General features: G+C 36.0%; 2 protein-coding genes and 1 long non-coding RNA gene across 3 annotated transcripts; 1 reads left to right on the top strand and 2 right to left on the bottom strand.

The window, feature by feature from the left end:
* Positions 1-504: 504 nt before the first annotated feature.
* Positions 505-14,158, bottom strand: LOC121235913. The gene is made up of 4 exons (XR_005934623.1): positions 14,065-14,158; positions 8,863-8,868; positions 5,817-5,825; positions 505-517 (listed from the first exon to the last, which is right to left on the bottom strand). It is a non-coding gene; the product is annotated as an uncharacterized LOC121235913 (long non-coding RNA).
* Positions 2,008-3,887, bottom strand: LOC121235910. The gene is made up of 4 exons (XM_041132346.1): positions 2,993-3,887; positions 2,696-2,878; positions 2,453-2,581; positions 2,008-2,250 (listed from the first exon to the last, which is right to left on the bottom strand). The coding sequence occupies exons 1-4, from the start codon at positions 3,587-3,589 to the stop codon at positions 2,155-2,157; spliced, it is 1,005 nt and encodes a 334-aa protein (XP_040988280.1). The 5' UTR covers positions 3,590-3,887; the 3' UTR covers positions 2,008-2,154.
* Positions 4,614-15,882, top strand: LOC121235911. Its single transcript, XM_041132347.1, has 8 exons — positions 4,614-4,827; positions 4,928-4,949; positions 7,870-7,926; positions 8,015-8,096; positions 14,843-14,938; positions 15,046-15,170; positions 15,262-15,280; positions 15,371-15,882. The coding sequence occupies exons 1-8, from the start codon at positions 4,728-4,730 to the stop codon at positions 15,608-15,610; spliced, it is 741 nt and encodes a 246-aa protein (XP_040988281.1). The 5' UTR covers positions 4,614-4,727; the 3' UTR covers positions 15,611-15,882.
* Positions 15,883-17,222: the final 1,340 nt, after the last annotated feature.

Below are 17,222 nucleotides of genomic sequence, written 5' to 3'. Positions count from 1 at the left end.
TGGATCATAAATTTCTCTTAACTTATCTCAACTCATCATTATAATTTTTTCAAATTTTAACACAAAATATAATAAATAATTCAACTTTTTCAAATCTTAAAATAATAATAATATTAAAAAATAATATTCTAATAATATTTTATCATCTCAACTCAATTCAGTTCAACATTCAAACACAACCGATGCAACCAAAACAAAAAAAAAAAAACAGTTCTTCTGTGAATTGGGTATGTTTGAGAATAGTCTCGTTTAGATAGTGAGATGAGATGAGATAATTTTAGATAAAATTTAAAAGTTGAATAGATTTTATTAGAGTATTATTTTTTAATATTATTATTATTTTGAGATTTGAAAAAGTTAAATTCAGATGTGAAAAAGTTCAATTATTTATTGTATTTTGTATGAGAATTTGATAAAGTTGTAATGATAAGATGAGTTAAAATAGTTTCTCAATCCAAATGGGATATTTTTAGACAACTTCACTATTATTCACTATTATTTCATTACTATTTACAAACTATATATAGCATTCAAACGGAATAATGTCAAGTGAAAACAAATACGTAAATGAGCAATAAATGCTGGAAAACATTTCACGAATCTCGTTTATTTTTGCAGATGAGATAAGATAAGATGAGTTGAGATAAAATGTAAAAGTTATAATAAAATATTATTAGAATATATATTTTTAATATCATTTTATTTTAGAATTTGAAAAAATTGAATTGTTTATTTTATTTTTATGCGAGAGTTTGAAAAAATTGTAATAATTATATGAGATAAAATGAGATGAGAATGATTATAAAAACAAACGAGGCGATATCTCTTATATTTGAAACTCTTAAATTCGGTTAAAATTTGAATATGAACAAGTGACAAAAATTTTTATAATTCAAAATTTCTCTCTCTCTCTCTCTACAAAATTCTATGTACATAACAATTTACCCTCCGAACAACATTATAATCCTTATGTACTCTTTAAAGTTCTTTAAAACATGTATACACGTATAAATGTCTCTTATTTTTTCTTATATTTTATTTTATTTATTTATATATATATATATCTTATACTTACTATGACGTGGAACCTTCAAAATTAATTGCTTTGCCTCCAACAGTCCTTTTAGTTTGATAGGTAAATGCTTAAAACTAAAATTAAATTTATGAGAATAATAAATTTATTAATATAGACCAAAAGTTCTTGATTATATAATATTAAACTTTTTAATAAACTTAGTCCGAAATAAGCACTAAAAGAATCATTTAAGATAGTCGATAAATTTTATTCTTTAAATTTCATTAAGAAAATCATTATTTGAGATCTCAATTGTAGCATTATATAATTAATATGGCACCAAAATATCTAGATTTTATAATAAAATATGAATTTATAAAAACTCGTTTGGTAGTTTTTATCGAGAACAAAACTTTTAAAAATTTTATTATAAAAATAATAATAGATAAATATTATTCTACGAGAAAGATTCTAATACAAAATTTAAAAGGGATGATAATATGTGTTTTTTTTTTTTTTTTTTATAATTTTCCTTTTTACAGATATATGGAAAATTATATTTTGTTTCCTAGCTTCAATATGAATATCGTGAAATTAAACTTAAAATTTAATTTTACATAAATATTTTACGTTAGAAAAGTTGGCCCCAAAAAGAAAAAATTGTATAATTCCGCCACTGACTTGAAGCAACCACACTACCTGTAGGCTGTATTCATATCACAACACCCAAAACATCCAAAAAACTAGACATATTTAGATCCAAAAGGAGGAATGCTACCTAGCCATAGCCAAAGCATCAAGTAGTTCTCACTCAGTTCAAGCTTTGGAAGATGATAAAGGGTCATTAATCATAATTACTGGTCACCGTATATATATATACCCACAGAAACGATAAATGTCCCACAAAAAAAAAAAAAAAAAAAAAAAAAAAAAAAAAAAAAAAAAAAAACTACCAAAACTACCATAAAGTAACTGATCAGGCTAGTCTTTTAACTGCCCAAGACACAGGTTTAACCTCAGCAACCTGTGGTGAATTATTCATTAAAGAAGAGGAAAAAGAAAAAGAAACATTTTCTTTTCTGATCATGCAGTCCGAACCAGACCAAGAAAGTTCCTCCAGCAAAAGATTCTTCCACTCATCAAAATCCGTAGCACTGGAACTGTGCATCTCCATAACTGTTCAGAAGCTTTCCCATTCCCACTGTTCCAATATTGTCTTCATGCAGTTCTTCAAGCTGGATATTCACACACATGCAGATAAAACTTTCTTAGAAATGGAGTCATGTGTGCAAGAAAAAACAAGTACAGAATATATTGCACGGTGAAATATTGTTTGCATCTAAAAATAAAAAAAAGGTGTATTCAGACGAATGCTTAAAAACTCTGTTCCAAAAAAACAAAATAAATAGCACATGAAAATGTGAAAATATGTTTTACCCAGAGATCATCTTCGTCTTCAATACTGGTTGAACATGCAGTCTTGGAAATCTCACTGGTTTCATCGTTGCGTGCAAACCTGCCACGTATACGGGGTCGGCTGTCGGCTAGTGTTTTGCGGCATGCATACTGGTCCCGACCAACAAAAAAAAAAAACATAAAAACTAGACTCAATTATAGTTTAGATTAATGGAACAGATCAGGTTAACGCAACTTTCTTCAAGAGTATTGCTATTAGACAACCTTAATGGTCTTGCTGAAGTTCCTCTGGGTTCTTTTGGCTTTGTATTTGGAAATCTTCTCTTTTCTCTCTTCTGCACTGTAACGCCCTACTTTGATGTTTGCTTCCTCATTGAATGGGTTCTCCATAGCCAAAGGACTTGAGAAAGACCTGTGGGTGCCGGTGGCATGAGCTGCTTTACCACTCTGAAAAAGGAAGGAAAAGAAAACATAATTTGATTAGATATTTGATTTGAAAAACAGAGAAAAGACAGATGAGAAAACATGTATTTTAGATATAGTATAGGTGGTAATTCTGACCTGCAAATCTCCTGTGCTGCAAGCCCTCCTCATTTGTCCACTAAAAAAGCTATTTTCCGGGGGGCTCAAGGCCTTGTTCTGAAAACTTGAGCATTCAATGAAAGAATCAAACCGAGGCTGATATAGAAAACCAGGCTTTCCATCGAAACATTTACTACTATAGCTCCTCTGCATCAACTTAGCCACATTCTCAGCCCCACCGCTGTAACTGCGAGGAGCAAATACCTGGTTGAAAGAAGACTCAAAGCCCATTTGAAATTCTTCATTTTTGACCTCCAAATCCTCCAAGCCAGACAAATTCCAAGACCCATTTGCCAAATCAGAACCATGTGGTAAACACTGCAAATGGGTGGTCTGGTAAAGGTTCAAACTCTCGAATTGATGGCTTGGTGAGGAAGAGAGGAGCGTAGAAGAATATTGGTCAAAGGAGTGGGATTCATTAACTGGATTTTGCTGGTTTTGGGTGTCTGGAATTGCCTGAAAAATATCAAGGGGTGAGTCGGGGAAGAAGGGAAGGTCTCCATCAGAGAAGACCATGTCTGAGTTTGAATGGCAGTAGAAAGGGTCATCAAAGTCATGATAGAAATCCGAAGACATTGAAACCACTCAAAAAGGAATAGAAAAAATGAAAAGAAACTTCAAACAAGCAGTATTTGTTGCTAAACTAAAAAATAATAGCAGCAGTATGTATTTCTTTTCTCTTCTTCTTTCTTCGGTGGCTATTTTCTGATTTCTCTGGGTATTTGGCTCTGAAACTGCCACACAAAGCAAAACTGACACTTGGGTTCTGATGTATTTATTGAAGAAGACTTAGGTTTACAAGAGCAACAAGACAAAGAAAAGCCATTTCCTCTCTCTTTCTCTCTCCAAATGAGATTTTCAAACATACGCATACATAAGATAGAGTCCGCTGCCTCCGTCCCTGCACATATAAGAACGAAGAAGTTGTTATTTGCACTTTGCCACTCATACTTGTAGGATATTTCCAAGTAACCCCGGTACTTTTTGACTTTTTTTTGAAAAAACCAAGAGAAGTCAGAAGCCGTGATTGACCTAAAAATACTCTTGAATTAGCTAAAATTTAAATTTAATGAGAATTTAATTATTAAAAAGTAAAATATATTTATATTAAATTAGTCAAATTTCGAAATTTTTTAAAATTTAAAAGTTAGTCAAATTTCAAAAATTTTTAAAATTTAAAAGTTATTATACATACATTAAATATATATTTTATTAATTATTTCTATCTTCTTTTTTTTTTATCACATATTTTATCATAATTAATGTATTAATTTAAGTTAATGATATATTAATTTAATAAAAATATAATTATTAATTAATATATAATAGATAGAATTGTAAAATATGATAAAATAAAATAAATTAATAATTAAAAAATTATTAAAAAATTAAATATTTTTTAAATTATTAATTATTTATTTCTATATAATAAATAAATATATAATCTAATATTGAGATTTGATATAAATAATTAAAATTAAATTTATCTTATATTATTTTATTATTATATAATAAAAAAATAATATTTCAATATAGATTTATATAAATAAAATAATTAAAAATTAAATTTCCCTTATATTTATAAATCTGTCGCTGGCGAAGGCTTTTTATTTTCTGATTATCGAGTTTTTCCTCTTCTTCCTTAATCCTTCGTCAAAGACCTAGAAGCTAGGGGTTCCTTTTGGTTGTGGCGAGAGCGAGAGTTGCTACGGACATGGCGTCGCAGGAGTACTTGGACAAGATGCAGCTACGCCAGAACTACCGCAACCTCTGGCACTCCGATCTTTTGGGCACTATTCAGGCTGACACTCCCTGTACTCTCACTCTCTCTATTCTTTTTTTTTTTTTTTTTTTATTTGTATATGCGTGTGCATGCCTTTTGCTTTTGCTGATACGGTGTGAATGTGTTTGCAGATTGCTGCTTTGCATTGTGGTGGTAAGTGCTCTGGATCTGTCGTTTTGTATTATGGATCTAATTGTGTCGATGATTTCTAATCGGCTCACTCGATTGTTGATGATTTCTTCTCGCAATTTATTCCATATTCGCTGAATCTTGAATCGTATTTTTTTAGAATTTTTGGTCTTTGAAAAAAATTTCTAAATATCTGTTTGACTTATTCTGACATTGCTTGACTTTGTGGCTTTTTTGGTCTTTTTGTCCAATTTGAGTGGAATTTGACATCTGGTTTTTTTGAATAGATTGGGATTTACTGATCATGAGTCATGACATTGAACAACCCTGCCATTGCTGTGGGGTGGGCAATTTCTTGGTATAATTTAAGAGTGATTGTTCAGATTTTGTTTATTATGGTACAAATGGTCACTAGGAAATGTTTATAATCAATTCTCCTGAATCTGGAAATGTATCTGTATGATTGCTCCCTTTAGCTGTGAAGATTGAAGACGTTTTCTACACCATAGAACTCGAAACGAAAGTAGAGAATCTTTCTTTCGGGCATTTTTTTAACGAGTCTTAGTTATTTTGATACTGTGGGTGTTGTGAATATTTTACAGTTGGGGGCGTTAGAGACCGTCCTTTATCAAGTTAGGGTATGTTAACGTAAATGAAAAGTCAAGCAGCCTTGATATGTTTGTTTTTTGACCCCTTGATATGTATGTTGGTTTTTATTAAAGTGGGATTTTTTAAAGAAAACGATTGACATATAATATGGCTAAGATAGAGACGGTTCAATATGAATTGAGTCCTAAGATGAAAAGTCAAATGGTGCCTTTATTTCCTATTATTTGGTACTTGGTTTTTTATATCAAATGTTCAGTTTTAATTTGTTTTTCTTTTAAAAACCATTCTTCTCTCTTTTTGAGATGTGAATTACTAATCAAATTTCTGTATTCAAGTTCTACTAGTGTATTATTCTCAATAGATTAAGTGGATAATTCATTTAATCTTTCTTGGGAAATAATTGATCACAAATTGGATTTTGTTAGTTTTGAGTAATTTTATTTATTTATTTTTATTTTGCAAAAGCAACTGCTTCGAGTTTTTTTTGATGATATTATATAATCAATGTGTGGGTAAGAAAAAAAATCTACTATTTGTTGCAGTTTTGTGCTTCGACTGGTGTATTAGTTTTTTATTGCAAAACTTTACTTATTATCTTTTTCAATGCTGATAACGACTTTGGGCCAGCAATATCTGAATATTACCATGTTAGAGAAAATTTTCAAGAGTGAGATGACAATTTTTTAAACCATCATCATTTAAAAATCTCAGTTTTTTTAAATTAAATAAAAAATCAAATTCATCTTCACATACTGTAGATTTTTCAAACTTATTTAGAGGTAAAGAAATAGTATGATCTACCTTGTATATGAAATATTCAATTTTAAATTAACCTTTAATGCAACCATTTGATGTAAGGTGTGTGTGTTCCTCTTGTAAGTATGTTTCAAATCTTAATAAATTTAGAACAATGAAACCTGGCAGTGTGATGAGTTGAATGCTGAACAAGAGCCAATTAAAATCATTGGCATTTGTGGAACAGATAAAAATTTGTTAATACTTAAATATCTAACTAAAAAGGGCTTGTAAAAAATACTTAGAATAACTAAAAAAGGAAGGAAAAAATTAATTTATAATGAAAGAGTAAGAGGAAATGTATAATTTTTGTGAACAAGAAATAAAGTGTGAAAGGTGCAGAGATTGTAGAATAGAATAAGAGATGAGGAGTTATAAAATGAAAGAAGAGCAAAAAGAAACGACCTCCCCCCCCCAACCAAAAAAAAAAAAAAAAAAAAAAAAGAGTTAGGTGAACTTTAGAGTCTTTAGTTCAGGCTTCATCCCTTCTCTTTTTCCAGATGCCTTTGACCTCATTTTGTCTAGCCATTAACCTTCCCTCCTGTAATATCACAGCAAGGCATTACCGGAGTGAGTTAACACTGAAAAGTGATTGAATCATTTTTAATTTGGAATTAAACTACTTATCAAAAAAAAAAAAAAAAAGGAACTAAACTGAGTCAATAGCACAATATATCTACCAGGCATGCATATGCATCCCCATGTACACATGTTGGATAATATCCTTTGAAACAAGTGTACTTTCTTTCTTTCTTTCTTTAAACATCACTGGTAGAACTTCTGACTTTTAGACCAAGGACACCTAAAAAGGGCAAAGGCCATCCTGGAAACTGGGTTACCATTTATTTAAGAAGCACTGATATCAACACAAGACACCGATGTGATACTATACATATGCAGAAATATGACAATTCTAAAATGATTTGGATATGATAATTCGGGTGCGTGCTTGGGCTATGCCTATTTCCTTTCTGAATAAAAATTATTGATTACCTACAAAAAATGTCTAATCAGTAAATTCTTATGAAAAAAAGGTTAGTCAGTAATTATTCTCTTTAGTACTTTCGAAGTCTCTGTGCTTCCTAGTTGTTTATATAGGTTGCCTGAAACATTGGTTAGGCATATGTCCATACTTTTGGAGTTGTTGCCTCACAAATGTCTGTGTATTCCATTTTCTATGTTTATATGTGTAAATCAAGTTGACCCCTGCCCTCATTTCCCTCATTTCAGGAAAATGGAAAAACCTTACTTTTTTGTCTAGATCTAAATCTTTTTTTTTTTTTTTTTTATACGTAATCTAGATCTAAATCTTGATTACTGGTATTTTAACTTTCATTTTGAATTCATGAGCTATTTACTTGTTATAGAATTTTTCCTCCATACAAGTACCTGTTTCTAGTTCTTAACTAGGTGTTTTCTCTTGTATGTGTCCCATGTATTTGGGCTACACCTATTATTTTTATCAATATAATTCCGTTTACCTTTAAAAAAGAGATGTTTCTTCCCTGGAACACATGGAATTTACTTGGTTTCATTGTAGTGCGCCATGTGCATCATACTTGCTCCGCAAACGAGCTCTTTACGATGACATGTCAAGGTAATGGATTCTTTTGATCCTCCCTCTGACTCTGGTCTGAAAAACTGGACCTCTCGGTGTTAATGTATTGTCCTCTTATTTATTGTAGATATGTCTGCTGTGCTGGTTATATGCCCTGTAGCGGCAGGTGTGGAGAAAGTAAATGTCCTGAATTTTGCCTATGCACTGAGGTACAGATCTATTTGTTTTTGTTGGTGGAAATCAGAGTAGATATATAGTCAATGACTTCACATTCCTATGTTTCCACATGGATAGTAGTCGAGTCTGTGTCCCTTCTTAACTCCCAATTGACAAGTTAGATTAACTACCCATGAGAATATTGAAGGGATGGAAAAGGGGCCTCGGGTGTCCCTTTAAATGAGAATATTATATTAACTACGCATGGACAATATTTGAGTCTGTGTCCCCCCCCCCTCTTTTTTTAAATTGAATACGGTTTATTTCTCTCCGTACAACCAAAACTCCGATGATGAAAAGTTTTACTTTTTCCTTTTGGTGATGTTCTGGTGCATGTAGTGGTGACTTTAGTGTTTGATTTTAGTGAGTTATGGGTCCTTCGAAACTGGTGATTATTGAATCTAAGGCTTTTGAGGTAGTAAGGGATGGAAGGTTTGTACACATAACGGAGAAAGGTTGGAAGGTGGTGAAAGAGGTTAGTTTGGGGTTAGGCATGACAAGGTGGTTCTTAAAAGCCTTGGAGGATAGCTTGAAGGTTGGGAGGAAGGAGTTCTATTCTGCGCATAGAGAAGGTGATAGGGGCTATGTTGCACAGTGAATCCTTAACTCACGAGGTTGTTTCATGGTGTTGATAGAGTATGGGGGGGTGGGTATTGGAACTTCTTGTTCATTCCAAAGGACAAGGAAGGAAGGGGTGAGAGGAAGCTGGTGGAGGCGTTGGGGGAGGCTGTTGTGCAGGTGGTTCATTCTTGCAACCACAACAACCTCCATATCGGTCGTACAAGGAGGCGCTACAACCCAGTGGAAGTGTCAAGGGTAGCCATCACTTTGACATTTCGGCATGCTCGAGAGGAGGGGTAGGCCTGCAAAAGGGTGCTACCGCTTTTTCAGAAGCCTAGGCACGGGTAGAAAATGGCAGAGGAGCTCTCGGACTGAATGAGGAAAGTGAGCTTTGTGCTTTGCAGGAGATGAAGTGCCAGGTTGACTTGCTGCAAGCAAATATAAACTGGATGATATGGTGCGTAGAGGAGAAAAAAGGGGTGGGAGTGGGTTTGGGTTTGGGTCTGGGTCTGGGTCTGGGAGTGGGCTGTGGCCCAAGTGAAGTAAATTTGAAGGGTGCATCAGGTGGGCTCATGACGTTGGGCCAGGCTCAGTCAATTGGGCCACAGTCTGGGAAGCAAAGCTGCGTGGGCCAGGGAGGAGAGGCAGACCTGAAGGGGAAGGAGGTGACTAATGGGTTGGGCCTGAGCAGAAGCCCACTCCGGGTTTGGCAAGAAAAAGGCCCGAAACTTAGGATTTCAGGTATGTTGGAGGTGCCCAAATCCTCACTATCAGGTCCAAGCCATGGGTCGTGCTTGGCACAGAAAGGGGCTACAGCCTGCGGTGACTCAGTGGTTCAGTGGTGGTTCCACATTCGCCGGAAGTGGGGGTGGGGGAAATTGTAGACGGCGAAGTGCACTTTTCTATCCATGATGGTTCTGGAGCTACTCAGGGAGGGTCGCCTCCTTGTGGGCTACCTTAGAATCCTTCGGCGAGCCCTGGGTCACATATGAACGTGTCATTATCCTCGGCCCACACGCAGATAAGGTCATGGGGGGAAGAATTGGCTTTCAGTGAGCCTTAGGAGGGAGCTCGAGAAGACACCTTAGCTGTTGTGGATTGTGGGTGTTTGTCAGATAAGGGGGAGATAAATGAGTAAGGTACGCTGATGTTGTTTGACCCCTGTAAATACTCAACAGGGGGGAGGAGGCTGTAGGAGAGGATCCTACCCCTTTAAGCATGGTCCCTCCTAGTATTTCCTCTTATTGGTATTGAAAAAGGTAGAGGAACTTCAGAGCTGAATGGGGATCTCGAAGAGCAGTTTAAGGCTTTGATTATAGCCATTGAGGCAGGACAACATGGTGCAGGATCAAAAAGAGATAGAGAGCTGAAGAGTTTGACGTGGTCCATTAATTATGATGGAAAGAAGGGGAGTGCGAGTTGTGGAAGAAACAAGGGGAGGGTTGGAACAATTGATAAATGAAACCCAAGATTTTGAGTTGGAATGCTAGGGGGCTGAATGAGATTAATAAACGCCTTCGAATAAGAGCTTTATTAAGGCAATGGAAGATGGACATCATTTGTTTTCAGGAAACAAAGTTGAAGCATATCAATAGAACAATTATTTGGAGCATATGGAGTTGCCTATATGTAGGTTGGACATACTTACCCTCGAAAGGGGCCTTGGGTGGAATTTTGATTATGTGGAATAAGAGGGTGGTGGAGAGTATTGACGAGTTTGTGAGGGAGTACTCGGTGGGGTGTTTCTTTAAAAATTCTGATGATGGTTTTCTTTGGGCCTTTGTTGGGGTATATGGTCCTAACTTGGATAGTGAAAGGCGGATACTTTTGGGACGAGCTTGTTGGCCTATGTTCTTGGTGGGAGGCTCCATGGTATAGTAGAGGGGATTTTAATGTGACAAGACTTTCTAGCGAAAGATTAGGTGGATGTCAAAATCAAGCTATGGTGGATTTCTCAGATTTCATTTTTGAGTTAGGCCTTATGGACATACCTTTAATGGGAGGTGAGTATACTTGGTCTAATAATCACACTTGGTCAAGACTGGACAGGTTCTCATTTCCCCTTCGTGGGAGCTACAATATCTAGATTCAAGTAAAAAAAGGCTCCCAAGGATACGTTCTGATAATTTCTTGTAATGCTTGATGGTGGTGGTATTCCAGGGGGTAGAAGGCCGTTCAAGTTTGAGAATATGTGGTTAAAAAAGGAGGGGTTTGTGGACTTTGTTAGACAATGGCGGAATTCATACTTATTTGAGGGCAATCCGAGCAATGTGTTGGCTAGAAAATTGAAAGCTTTGAAGGACTCGAAGACATGGAATGAACATGTGTTTGGTGATGTAACCTTACAGAAGAAGAGCTTGTTTCAAGAGTTAGAAAGCTTGGAGGGTGTAGGAGATGAGAACAACTATAAAGAGCAAGTAGTTTCTGAATTAGAAAGATTGACTCTAATGGAGGAGATTTCGTGGAGGCAAAAGTCAAGGGCTTTATGGCTTCGGGAGGGGGATAAATGCACTAAGTTTTTTTTATCGAGGGGCTAATGTACATAGGAGGTTTAACTCCATTGAGTCCTTGAATATTGATGGAGCTGCATCCTCTGATCAGGTTGTGATGAAGGAATATGTGGCTGGCCATTTTGAAAATTTGTTGTCAGAACCTCATGCATGGAGGCCTACCGTAGATGGATTAGCCTTTGAGGTCATTGATCAACATAGTATGGTTTGGTTGGAGAGACCTTTTGAAGAGGAAGAGGTACAACAAGTAATCAGAAAAATGAATAAAGATAAAGCTCTAGGCTCGGATGGTTTTATTATGGCTTTTTTTCAGACTTGTTGGAGGTGGTGAGAGAAATGTAATGCTGATTTTTCAGGAATTTTTCACTCATGGCAAATTTGAAAAAAGCTTAAATGCTACCTTTATTGCTCGTCCCTAAAAAGGCTGGTGCAATAGAGGTACAAGATTATAGACCGATTAGTCTTGTGGGCAGTGTGTATAAGATACTATCAAGGTTCTTGCTAATAGGATGGGCACAGTTATGGAGAAGATTATCTCTAAATTCTAAAATGCCTTTGTGAGGGGGAGACAAATCTTAGACTTGATTCTTATTGCCAATGAATGCTTGGATAGCAAAATCAGGTCAGGAGTTCTAGGTATTCTATGCAAACTAGATATGGAGAAGGCATACGATCATGTTAATGGGGATTCCTTGATATATATGCTAAGTAGATGTGGTTTTGGGGAAAGATGGAGGAAATGGATAAGGCATTGTGTGTCCACGGTTCGTTTCTCTATCTTGGTAAATGGTGATCTTATAGGCTTCTTTAATAGTTTGCGGGGACTACGACAAGAAGATCTATTATTACCTCTCTTATTTGTCCTAGTAATGGAGACACTAAGGAGAATGCTGTCAGCGTCAATAGGGGAGGATTTTTTTCAGGATTTTCAGTGGGAGATTCACACGGCCCTACCATTATTGCTGTTTTGTGAGGCAAATGCAGGACATATCCAATCTTTGAAGGCCATCTTACTTTGTTTTGAAGCTGTATTCAGGTTGAAGATTAATCTTGCCAAGATGGAGATGGTCGCGGTTGGTGATGTAAGCAAAATTAGAGGGTTGGCTAACATCTTGGGTTGTGTGGTTTCTTCGTTGTCGTTGAAGTACCTTGGGCTTCCGTTGGGGTCTTCTTTCAAAGCTAAGTCTATTTTGGGGGGTGGGGGGTGTTTTTTTTTTTTTTTTTGGGGGTGGGGGGGTGTGGTAAATGTTGTATTTATCAAAAGGGGGGTGGATCACACTTATTAAGAGTACTTTATCCAATCTTCTCACATACTACTTATCTTTATTTCCCCCTCCCACTAGCATTGCAACTAGAATAAAGAAACTTCAACGTGATTTTTTATGGAGTGGGATGGGAGATGAGTTTAAGTTTCACTTAGTGGGATGGGACAAGGTTTGTTCTCCTTTGAGGGATGATGGGTTGGGGGTTCGAAATGTGAGGGCTTTCAATAGGGCATTACTAGGTAAATGGTTGTGGCATTATAGCTATGAGAGGGGAGCCTTGTTGAAAGGGGTGATTGACACGAAGTATGGTAGTGAACGCCCGCCCCCGCCCCGGGGGGGGGGGGGGGGGAAGACATATGGAGTGGGGCTATGAAGTACATACGGAAAGGTTGGTGCTCTTTCGCTAGTAATACTCAGTTGTGCCTGGGGGATGGTAGTAGGATCAGCTTTTGGAAGGATAAGCGGTTGGGAGACACGGCTTTGAAGGATGCTTATCTCACAATTTTCAGTATTGCACGGGAAAAAGAAGCCATGGTGGCTAATCTACGGGTAATTCATCAAGGTTCACCGGAGTGGAACATTAGCCTTACTCGGGATGCACATGATTGGGAAGTGAATATTCTGGTGGATTTTCTTAACTTGTTGTGTAACACTTCTATTGCTGCCACAACTGTAGATGTGATGGCATGGAGACCCTCTAGGAAAAGGAAATTCTCGGTACGCTCTTTTTATGACTATTACCGTGCAACAAAAGCACAATTTTCCTTGGAAGAACATCTGGAGGAGTAAAGCACCTACCAAGGCCGCATTCTTTGTTTGGACAACAACTTTAGGGAAGACTTTGACCATTGATAATCTTAGAAGACGTGGCCTTATAATAACGGATTGGTACTGTTTGTGCAGAAATAGCGGTGAAACGGCAGATCATTTACTTTTACATTGTGTGTTTGCTAGAGATATTTGGAATTATTTTTTCAGCAAGATGAGAATATCATGGGTAATGCCGGGCAGGGTGGTTGAACTATTAGCGTGCTGGAGAGGGATCATTAGGACACCACATATTGCAGTCGTATGGAAGATGGCTCCTATCTATATTTTTTGGTGTAATTGGAGTGAATGAAATGAGAGACATTTTGAGGATCATGATTGTTCCTTGGAAGAGTTTCGGAGTTTTTTCTGTAAGACTTTGTTTTTGTGGGCCACTGCTTTAAATTTGAATGGTCTCAGCTTCAATGATTTCTTTTTAACTGCTTCTAGTTCCTAAATAGGTGTATGCATTTGTATACTTCTAGCATACTTGGGCTATGCCTGTCTTTCAAAACAGCCTGGCATTTCTTAATCAGAAATGCCCTGTATGCACTGTATAAAGCCATTTAGGATTCATTAGAATTCATATAGTAGCTTGATTTCCCTAGCTACCTGGAATCTTGGTTGTTATGTGAAATATTTTCTTTACAGAGCTGTATAGCCTGCTTCTTATTCGGTGGTCCTAACTTCAACTCACCTTAACCCCTATCAATGTGAGAGAATTGAGTCCATTACTTGAGGATGTTGGCAAAATATGAAGAGACAAAAGAGGAATGAGCAAAGGCATAGATTAAAATGATTGTCTTTTGTTTCTTCACATGAAACTAAGGATGATCCTTGGGGAACTTTTGCTTCAATTTCTGGCTTGTTCAATGGCTTTTGAGTATGAGTTGAACTTTCCTTCATTTGCTTCTTGCAATAATTCCTGCATTGAGCTCTGTAATGGCATGGTGTAGAGATTGGTAAAGTGCTAGAGTAAATTGATACTTCCTTTCAAGATTATAATCGAAGCTTTAAAATGGTGATTTTATTGAAGTTAGAGAACACCCCCCCCCCCAAAAAAAAGAAAAAGAAAAAAAAGGTTATTATAATTCTTGCATTGGATACTCATAAACATTCTCTGATAACTGTTGTTTAGTTTTTTTTGCTTCCATATGGAAGCTCTGTGAAATACGTGTTCGTGTGAATAAATTAAACCTGATTGTTTATATAAGCAATGTAAGATCCATTGCCTTAGTACCCTTATTTAATTATGGCGCGCACACAGGTGATTAGAGTAGCGGACTCTGTTTATGAAGCATCATCTGGAATTTATGATCCCTTAGTTTTCTCAGTCCTTGCTACTTATCAAAAAAAATTCTCAGTGCTTGCTTGATGGCAATATGCTCTGCCCCCTGTCAGTTATTGCTATTGATGAATGGGTACACCTCAAAAGTGATTAATAAAATCTTTAGAACTAGTCATTCAAGGAGTGGATATCAATAGATTGAGGTTTGCATTACTTTTCAACGATATTTTAGCTTTTGCAGCAGACTCAATACTCTTATAGAGCTTCTGTTCTCGGAATTAATGTTTTATATTGTGTTTATACCCCAGGTTTTTCTCTGCTTTGGAAATTCAGTGGCCTCAACCCGGTTTTTGTTACAAGATCAATTTAACATTCAGACAACACAATGTGATAATTGCATCATTGTAATCTCTCTCTCTCTTCCCCCCCCCCCCCCCCCCCCCAACCCCAAAAAATAAAAATCCATCTCTCTCATTTGCAACTCTTTATACACGTTTCCTCCTGTTTTCAGGGTTTCATGTTCTGTTTACAACAAATTGCATGCATCTTTTCCATCGTTGCAATGATAGTTGGGAGTGAGGAAATTCAAGAGGCTTCTCAATTGTTATCTTGTTTGGCGGACATGGTGTACTGCACGTAAGACTTTCTTTCCATTTTTTTTTCTCCTGAACATTCTCAGTCAACGCGGCCTGAAATTACTTACTGAATTGATTATTTTCTTTTTTAGGGTATGCGCATGTATGCAGGTATGGAGCGAGAAAGTGATAGTTGCAAGAGGGGAAACATGGTCTGTACTTGAATGAAATGTCATTATGTCTAACTTGGGTTATTTGCAGACACAACACAAGATAGAAATGGACAAGCGAGATGGCAAGTTTGGGCCTCAACCGGTAATGGCCGTACCCCCCATGCAACAGATGTCTCGTATCGACCAGCCTTTTCCTCCATCGGTTGGGTATCCACCTCAACCAGCATATGGACAGCCCTATGGTTATCCGCCGCCGCCCCAGGCTCAACAAGGCTATCCAGCTGCTTATCCTCCTCCTGCTTACCCACCTCCTGGCTATCCCCGATGATTTTATTACAACATTACAAGTTGATTTGCAATTTCAGTCGATTTTTAGCTGTTACTTGCTGGGTTTCAGGTAACGAACTGTAAAAAGCTCCAATTTGTGCGTGGACCAGAATACAACTGTGATCTGGCCCATGGCCCGGCGCACTTGTTCTGTCTTTACTTGCTTATAAGTGATGTGAATGGCGACATGTTTGATGTGAATGGTGACATGTTCGTGTGTGATTTGGATTGTAATTGTTATTTTGCCCATTTGACAACAAAAGTTTGAAACAAGTCCTCGTCGTCCCTATACTTTTTTTGTCTTACGACCTTTGCCTTTATAATTGATGTTTATATAGACTTGTTTATTGGACAAGAGCATATATCATCGAAGGGTTTTGCTACGCATCATTCTATACTATACATGTTTCAATTTTTTTTTATTTTATTCTTATTAAATTAATTGAATTCTTCTACTAATCATCTATACATTATATACTTGTTAAGGGAAAAATAAAAAATAAAAAGATAAAAAAATTTGTACTGTGTGATGTAGGGATAATCGTAACTTGTTAGCCAGGATGGACTGAGTTATGACATCACTCAGTTTCTCCTGTGCTGGAAATTAAAAACTTTCCTTTTTTATTTTTTTGTAATAAATGGCATGAAATGCATTTCCTCTTTCCTCTTAGTAAAGATATCTACACAACATATTTTATAATATATTTTACAATACATGTAAAATAAAGATATTTTGATAAAATGATGTTATTTTTACGAGTTAGTTTACAAAAATAACCTTTTTTTTAAAATATTATTGTGTAAAATATTGTAAAAAGTAAGTGTGTCTATCATTTTTCTTTTTCTAAACTCTGCTGATGATTTTATATGTAAAGTCAAAAGTGACCAATTTAGGTTAACGACTCTATGTGATTAATAAATAGAAAAGTAATTAATTCAGGATATGATGGCTTATTAGCTTGGACAAAGGCTATCGTCTCCTATCACAGCACTTTTCCCCGCGAAACGACTGCACACTGTTCAGAATGCTGGAGGAACTGCATGCATTACTGAGCTGATACAGTACCTTCTCTTATACGTCGTAGATGTGTCATAAATACATTTCGTAGATCCATGTGCTTTTTAATAAATTATATATTATAATCTACTCTCCCCTCCGAATCCGACGGTCATTGTAGAATGTAGACTGCATTTCAGTTCGGTATGTTCAATACGTATTTATTATGTGTACTGTGTATGTATATGCATATATATATATGTATTGGTATGGGTTTTTTTTTTATTTTCTTCTGTATGTGCTTCATACTTCTTTATATTTTATAATATTTTAGCATGCATGAATGTGAGCCCCCTAACTAGAGCAATTGTTCAACAGGGAAAAAAAAAAAAAAAGGTAGCGTTACTGAAAAATTAATCCTGTAAATGCATTAGTTTCTCTCGTCTTTGTCCTGTTAAGAGATTGTAGAATAGTAATCGATGATCAAGAGGCATTGATTATTGGTCAAAAGATGAGAAAAGAAGACTATATGACATTTTTTTTGTACTAATCCTCAGCTTCCACGGTTCCACCACTCTCCATATGGCTGCTGATCTGTGTCTGCTATGACTGATCA

This window comes from Juglans microcarpa x Juglans regia, chromosome 6D, assembly GCF_004785595.1.
Source record: "Juglans microcarpa x Juglans regia isolate MS1-56 chromosome 6D, Jm3101_v1.0, whole genome shotgun sequence".
Classification (NCBI taxonomy): Eukaryota; Viridiplantae; Streptophyta; class Magnoliopsida; order Fagales; family Juglandaceae; genus Juglans; species Juglans microcarpa x Juglans regia.
The sequence above is the reverse complement of the archived record's forward strand: the minus strand, read 5'-3'. Positions and strand labels throughout refer to the sequence as shown.